This window comes from Habropoda laboriosa, unplaced genomic scaffold (genome assembly GCF_001263275.1).
Source record: "Habropoda laboriosa isolate 0110345459 unplaced genomic scaffold, ASM126327v1 scaffold143, whole genome shotgun sequence".
Lineage (NCBI taxonomy): Eukaryota > Metazoa > Arthropoda > Insecta > Hymenoptera > Apidae > Habropoda > Habropoda laboriosa.
In genome coordinates this window covers 3,510,247-3,518,364 of record NW_017100404.1, presented here as the reverse complement: position 1 = coordinate 3,518,364, position 8,118 = coordinate 3,510,247, and the positions used below count along the sequence as shown (strand labels likewise).

Sequence of the window (8,118 nt, the reverse complement as noted above, 5' to 3'; positions counted from 1 at the left end):
TTGTATTTTTCTACGGATCGAGTAATATTCGAGAAAGTGTGTTCTCATCGTTCGAAAATTGTTGGGTTTATTTTCGTTTTTCATCAAGTCCTCCCGGATTAGCCAAATCGACTGGGTCGAGTAAAATATCGATTCTTAAGGTCAGCCGTATAGTCTATCAGCCTCTGTAAGCTGTCGGTTATAAACTCGAGACACGATGAATATGATTCAAAAGCACCTGACTGACGTCAATCTATAATTGCATCCCTCATGACGTGTGGATACATTTTGGTCGGATTGCTTCGAATTATCTGTTCTCAATGCACGATAGCTTTCAGGTTGCAACTGGAGTTACGTGGACGACGGCATCCGACCAGCTTTTCAAGAAGCTTTGACCCTAATTAAGTACCGCCCTTCAATCACGCCAATCGTCTTATCCTTTGAAAATTTATACCAAAGTATCACAAATTCTGTATACTTTTTTATCAACAGTCTCGCGGCAACAGCATTCCTAATTTCAATAAAATTCTCCAATTTCCATCTCACACAGGGAAATAAAATTATTTACAGAAAAATTCTGCAATTCTAGAATCAAATTTTCTCTCACAATTTCTACGAGAGCGGTGTGTTACGATCGATCAAATTGAGGCTCGTTCACCGAGGAAATTCGAGAAGAAGAGGCGACCGCAACGCGTGTACAAGTTTCTGAAAAGTGGATGAAAAAAGAAAATAATATTCTTCCGGTCGATTTCGAAGAACGGTGGAATTTTTCACTTTGTTAGCCGGACGAGCGCGTAACGCGGCGCGGCGCACCGATAAAATAGAGCAGCAGAGATGGGAAACACGGCCGCGGATCGAGAGAGAGTGATAGACTGATAGAACCGTAGACATTGAACCGGCCCCGTGTAGCCAATCATTGGAGGATCCTCCCATTCCCTGTTTAATCGTCTCAGCAACGTGAGTTCCACCAGCCCGATAATGAATACGCCCCGTAGCGCAGTTAGGTACATCTACAGCCGACCACCGAGCCACTCTTGGCCAGCGTGAAAATTCCGAAAACTTTGATACTCGACCGTGTTTGGCCGCGAGTGGACGGTAACTTTGCCCTGTTCTATTAAAAGGAGAACGAAGTCGCCGAGAAAGGGAGACGCACGATCAATTATTTTATGCTGTTTTATTCTGATTCCCAGAAGCACGGTGAAGTTGAAATTAACATTCTACTCTTGCCTTCTGAGAATCGTTCTTTGTTCGTTTATTATCATATACAATGGAATGGTTAGTATGATAACGAATGTGATTTCGCTTGCTTGTGAAGAAGATTCTAGGATTGGGTCATATTTGACCCGATCACCGTATCACATGCGAATGCCAAGCCGTCCGCCGTCCCAGGGTTAATTACACTTTTCCAAATTTCTGAATGAAAGAAGCTTTGAATGAAAATCTCAATTTTTTCCAAATTTCCAAATATAATAGAAGAAGCTTCGAACGAAAATCTCAATTTTTTCGAAATTTCTGAATTAAAGAAGCTTCGAATGAAAATCTCAATAACCATTTGCAAATACTGAAAGTATGTATTCTCCTTCCTAAGATATTTAATGCTCTATAATAAAATCTAATTTCCCATAGTATATTTACCCCAAATCATCGTCGCTGATAACTAAGTACATATGTATATCCTTATATAAAATAAAAAATTTAAAAAATACATAAATTTGTGATCGCGAAAATGTGAAAATTAAGGAAAAAAATTCCAGATTTTTATACGCCGAAATTCTCTCTTTTCACAATGTCACAGCACGGAGAGCAATATACTCCGGCACATAGTTTCAATTCGCCGTGCGGGAGAGCCGTTTTCAAGCGATTCGTGAGAATCGCTCTTAGAAAATGTTTCTGTCAGGCACAAGCCGCTGTATAAACTTTCAGCCGTTGATCGGTAAATTCATCTCCAGTTCCTTTCATTGAAACACAGGAAGTGTTCCACACGAGGGAAATGGATTTCTTGTTCGGTCGTGTGTCGCCCTGGGAACCGGATCGTGTTTTACAGACTTTCATTTTGATCTCGAAAGGGGACCGAATGTAAGCGCGTGATTTTCGTCCAAATCGATGAACATCATTTTCAGATATATTTTTCGAAAATTTCCGTCTCGCTGAAATTCCACGTTAATTTGGCGCAATCATGGCTATCTCGATGTGCCCGTTTTGCGATGATATCAACGTAATTCGTGATAATAGTGATAATTACGGACGTGATAAATACTTGTATCATTCGTCGTTGTGAAATTAAACTGATTTTATATTTGATCTCGTATTCGAGCGAATGCGAGAATTTGCGAAAAAGCGCGGGAAAATTGAATTTTTATTTTCTAAGCAATAAAAAGGACGCAGAATTACCACGCGACTAATTGTAAGTGAGAATTTTAATTACTCTGGAGAGAATGAGATGAAATTTTTGTTAAATTACGAAAAGAAATACCGAATGAAAACGAATTTGTTGCAAAAATAAAGAGTTTGTATCCGTTTCAAAGTTTAAAGAAGATGACCATATTTAAAAATTTTTTGTGACTTTCCCTATCGATAGATTTAAAAAATATTTTAACCATATTTACAAAACACGTTGACAAAGCAAATAAAAAAGTTGGACAGGTGTTGTTCCAAACCTTCTTTTCACCACTGTATATTTAGATCAGACTAAGCAATCAGCTTGAGAACAAGATCGGTAGTCGCGTTAATTCCAGTAAAAACAACTGGTGCAATTACACTTTCCTTTCCCAGAGATCATTCGAACCGTATCGCGATGGCGTAGACGACACGTCGTACGTCGATCGCAACGAGGCGGAACGCATCTGTACGCACGCAAGTTCGAGTTTGGCATGATTTAACTGCGGAACAAAGTGACGATTTCGCAGGTGGTTTGTGTCGTTTGTAAGCGTCGCGCGTGTCTAATGGTCCCCGTACGTGTAATTACGTTGACAGCCGACGGCAGGGACGAATTGTACGCGTGGTGTGCGTCGGCCTACGAATGGAAACGGTCGGGAGCGACCGATGCCCTGTTTGCTCACTCGATGACGCATCGCCACGAGATCCTCTGCCCTTTCCGATTAACGCACCGGTGCCGCTTAAGGACCCACCGAGAGGAATTTCGATCTGGTCTGGATAGGTAGAGCTTTATTCGGAAATTTTAAAGGGCTCGCTTTTGGTTGGGCGTTTGAAGCTTGAAATGGAAGGTTACTGTGAGTCTTACTGCGTTTATGTGAAATATTGCATTTGTGATTTTAGAATTTTGAGAAATGTTTGGATTTCTAAGTTATTCAGTTTTTGAATCAGATGAACTTTCGAATTTAAAAATTTTCGAATACGCAAATATTGAAATTTCCCAATTCCTAAATTCCAGAATTTTCAAATATTCAAATACTGAAATTCCCCAATTCCCAAATTTGCAAATATCCAAATATTGAAATTCCCCAATTCCCAAATTTGCGAATATCCAAATATTGAAATTTGCCAATTCGCAAATTTTCGAATATTCAATTATCCCAATTCCCAAATTTTCAAACACTCAATTATTCAATTTTCCAAGTTCTCAGATTCTTCAATTTTCGTATTTACAAATTTTCCCTAAATTTCAACCCTATCCTAAAAACTCGCAGATCGCCTTTCAAACTTTCCAAATTCCAAAAGAACCCAATAGCTCCAAAATACTTGGCTCTCACTGCAAGCTTACACGTATACCCTATCGAACTGCAGGACAAATATACATCAAACGTATCGATCGGAACCTCTTTCGAAACAAGTCTATTTTACTCCTTGCAAGTAACTACGCTCGTTTATCCAGGAATGCACACGGTGCAGCCACTGTAATCTCGCTTAACTTTTTTCCTATAAATTGTTCCCAAAGTAAGGATCGCACGGTGGGTAAACACCGGTGTCTAGTTTCGCTAGTACATGCCGGTTCACGGGTATGTTCCGTATGTACCTACCTGGCTATACATTGACCAGCTCTAGAATTCCACAGGGACAGAGAGGGGGGTCGCATCTGCGAATACGCACGTACATGCACTTACACGTGTTTGTACGTAAATGGAGCTATAAGCGACGATAACGCTAAATTCGCCACCGCTTCTGCAACATCTGAAACGGGGAAATGTCGGCTTGATTAATGGCATATTCGTAAATGCCTCGAACCTCTTTCGTTCGAGCTTTAGCGCGAAAAGTCACGTGCAAAAATGCGTTATATACATTACTCTGCAGATATTTCAAAAGTATAAAAAATTATTATCGTAGAATTATACACGTTTCGGACATTAAAATTTCTACAGAATTCATATTCAAACATTTTTCTGAAAAATTCGGAGCGAAAGGGTTGAAAAGTAGCGAAAACGTCGATTACCGTGATTGTCATCCGGTAGATGATCTCCAAGTCACCCTCGCGCACGAATCGACGAAACCGAAAGCGTCGCGTCAGTGTCGCGGGTTAACGATCTCTCGACTCATGGACGTCGAGTCGAACCGTGGCTTCGATTTCGCGGAGAGACGGTGCTGAGGGGAGGGGACACAGGGGGTTCAATTTCGGTGACGTTACGTCGGTTGACATTCCGCACGGTTTGCTGATTCGCGAGCGTTCAGCCGCGCGTGCATTTCCGTGTAAACGGTGCACGCTCGAAAGTATCGTCTCTGTGTTTCGAGTTGTTACGCGCGCCGCTGAAATCAAGCTTCACCATCCCCCCAACGCTGGATTTACGCTCTCTGCCCGCTCGTCTCCGCCGCATACTTCTCGCGTTATGGCAAAATTGCCTGGCACGTGTGAACGAGCAGGCGTGCCCTAGGAGCGCGTGTTTAGCGTCAACGTGTGCCTCTTCTCTGTGTGAATTTATGCGAGCTTGTGCCTGGTTTGGATAAAAAGTACAAAACACGCTGCAGGGAAATAGCAATTTATCGAAGAAAAGGGCGCAGAAGAGATCTGTTTGCCGATGATAATGTGGTTTTCGACGAGGAGTCTGGGCATTTGAAACGCTCGCTGTTTCCTTCGATTCGTTTCGATAGAGTCTCTTTGCCGCGTTTAAATTTTTGCTCTTCGGAATTGTAGAGGGTAGTTCACCTAACTCGGACACTTTAATAACTGAACTATGCATTGGTTGAAGAATTGTTATGTACAAAAGTTGCACTGGACAAGAATCCAGAGATTTGGAGTTTCATGTGACATTAATTGGTTGTTAAACTTAACTTCTAAACATACGTAGAATATACAAAACTTGCATTGTACTAGAGGCCAGGAATTTTTGTTACATACTGTATAATTCAAAAAATCGACGTTATTCGCTTATTAAATGTTGGGTTTTAAGTCTGCCGCCTTAGTTAGTCAGCTGACGAGCCTCCTTTCATTTGTTCATTCTTGATAAAGTATTGTTTATGCAATGCGTAAACGCTTCCTGTGAAAATCTCCTCTGACATCCTCCGGCAAAATTCATAAATAAAGCAATACATTGCCACAGTTTTCTCTCTCTCTCCTTGTTTTTCGTCGCATCAACTACTAGGTCATTAACGACATTGAACAGCCTGTGCTGTTATATTCTGTCGGTCAGCTTTGTTTCTTCGACGAAGCCAAGTAAGTTAAGTATTTCGTTGCGGTTCAGATTTTCTTTAAGGGAGGGTTCCAGTTTGCATTTGTTGCGGAAGAAGCTATACCTCGGGCAGGCCAGTATTAGACGATCTGTCGTGACCGGTGTGTTACCACCATATTAAACAACAATTTCCTAGCAAAGCCCTAAGTCAATAAATTCGCATTATCCGATCTCGAGGCTTTCCATGTAGACCTCATCCTATCTCAAAAATGACGTTTATACAGTCAGACTTTTTTCGCCATTCAACTCAAACGTCATCTTCCGAAGAAGTGATTCGAAAGCAGGAAAATTCGTCTGACTAAATACTTCTCCGGAGCGTGAATTAACGAGGTACTTGAAATGTTGCACGGCGGGACCTTAGATCAGCGAAGCAGACGGACATTAGACGGAATTTCAGCTCGTAGATTTGGCTGTACACTGGGCGGATGGCGGAAAATCGGAGTAGGCGTTTTGCTACGTGAGCACGAAACTCGCATGCATGATCCCTGGGGCATGTCAGCCCGATCGGACAAGAATGTCAGGTGGTCACGTCACGGACCACCGGCTGTCCATCAATCCTGTCCATGGGGTACATGGGAGTCCCCGTCTCATTTCGATTACGTCGGCATACGGGTTGGATTTCACGTGTAAACTACGACTTACTCCCTTCGGCATTATCTCCCTCTCGCCCGCTGACTTCTCGTCTTATTACGCCGTCACCAGTGATAATAGAGTTCTGGATCGCTGTAGGCACTTTCAGCCACGTATTCGGTAATTGCTCTTGCTTCTACGCGCTTCAACGAGAAATGGGTCACTCGATTAACAGTAACAAGTGTGTGGTTTTAAACATTCAGCTCGTGGAATCGATTCTTCGTCCGGTTCTTCGTTGGAGAGTTCAAGTCACTTTTAACCCAAATTTCAGATCACCGATTTCTCAGACTCGGGAGAAAAGTGTCACAAGTAAAGAATTTTTAATTTTTAGTTTGTTGCTTCGTTTGTAATTAAGAAATTGTCTTTTCGCTCTTCTCAAAAATTTCGTATTTTCGACCTGCGGTGAAACAAAAATCTTCGTCCATTTGGGACTGTAGAGCTCACGTGGAGATGTGTCAGCTCAAAAGCTCAAAATAGCTCAAAAAAATATAAACTTGATACTAATGCATTTATTTTAATGCAGACATCTAAGAATAAGCAAAATACAATTTTTGGGGCGCGAAATAAAAAGTTGGTCTCAAATGATGACGAGAAGAGTAATAAAAATAAAGTTGTGCTACAGAGTATGACACAAAGTGTTATTCGTATTTTCGAGGTTTTCTACGGGATATTTAAAAAAAAACTTGACACTTATCCATATAAACGTAACTTTGTTAGAGAAACAGAGCTGCATTTCGTCTTCAAAGAGTCTCCACAGGTTCATTATCATTATGAACAGCCATAAAACAGTTCACCAAAGAAGGACAGGAATTTAATTGACACCGGTGGGTGGAACACCATTAAAATTCCAATATATTACCTAATCTTAACACTTATCCATATAAACGTAACTTTTTTAGAGAAACCGAGGTGTATTTCGTCTTCAAAGAGTCTCCAGAGGTTCATTATAACCGTCAACAATCATAAAGCATCAGTTCACCAAAGAAGTAGAGGAATTTAATTAACATCGACGGATGGAACACCATTAAAATTCCGATATATTACGTAGAAGCTCGCGATAAAAGCGAGCATCTTCGAAGGACACCGATGCTTTATCGATCTCATGTAGAAAATGCGCCTCCTTGGTAAGAAGTTGATTCGTGCACCGTGAACGGAGCCGGCTTCAGCTGCGTGCCCTCTCATCCAGCAAAGACGCTGCAGCTAAATTCTTTATGCACGCGAGTTACGTTGCTTGGATGCATGGAGTCACGAGCGTACAACGTCGGAACGCAGTTCTTCCGCCTTTCCATCCGGCTGACGAGCGTGTTCAATAATATCTCGCCCAATTTCACCCGATCCTTTGCACGCTTTGGAACGCTGCACGCTGCGCGTCCTGGCTCTCTGATCTTCGTCGTCGACACGCTGCCGGGCAACAGCCAATCCGGCGTACCGACATTGAGGCTGCCTCTGCACGACGTTTGTTCTCCCTCCACGGGACCTGCATCGTCTCTTCTTTTCTTCTTTCTACCTCTTGGACTTGTTCCTAATTTTTTATACTTTTTCATTTTGTGAGGTACGCGTAATTTGAATCGCTGCTTTAGTTAGTGCGCGTGTTGGAATTGGTGTGTGCAGGGTTAACCGCATTCTTTTGTCATTCTTCAAGGTTTCGAAGGAATTAATTAGGTTTTCAAGGTGTAAGAAGTCTATCAATGTAATTGGAAGTTTTGAAAATTTCATTTTCAAGGAGCTTCCGAGTGACGATATTAGATTTTCTTCTGTGGCCTTTTTAAATTGGGTTTTCAAGGTTTAGGAAATCTATTAGTTTAGTTGAAAATTGGAATTAAGGTGTATATATTTAGAATATGATTTCTTTTATGAAAATGTGTGAACGTGAGTGTATTCAATGGCAACT

The 8,118-nt window shown here is 41.5% G+C and overlaps 1 protein-coding gene across 1 annotated transcript; it reads right to left on the bottom strand.

Annotated features, from left to right (window-relative positions):
* Nucleotides 1-2,940: 2,940 nt before the first annotated feature.
* LOC108575341 lies at nt 2,941-7,771 on the bottom strand. The gene is given in 4 exon segments (XM_017938108.1): nt 2,941-3,008; nt 3,011-3,078; nt 4,041-4,107; nt 7,657-7,771. Coding segments are annotated over 4 exon segments (318 nt in total).
* Nucleotides 7,772-8,118: the final 347 nt, after the last annotated feature.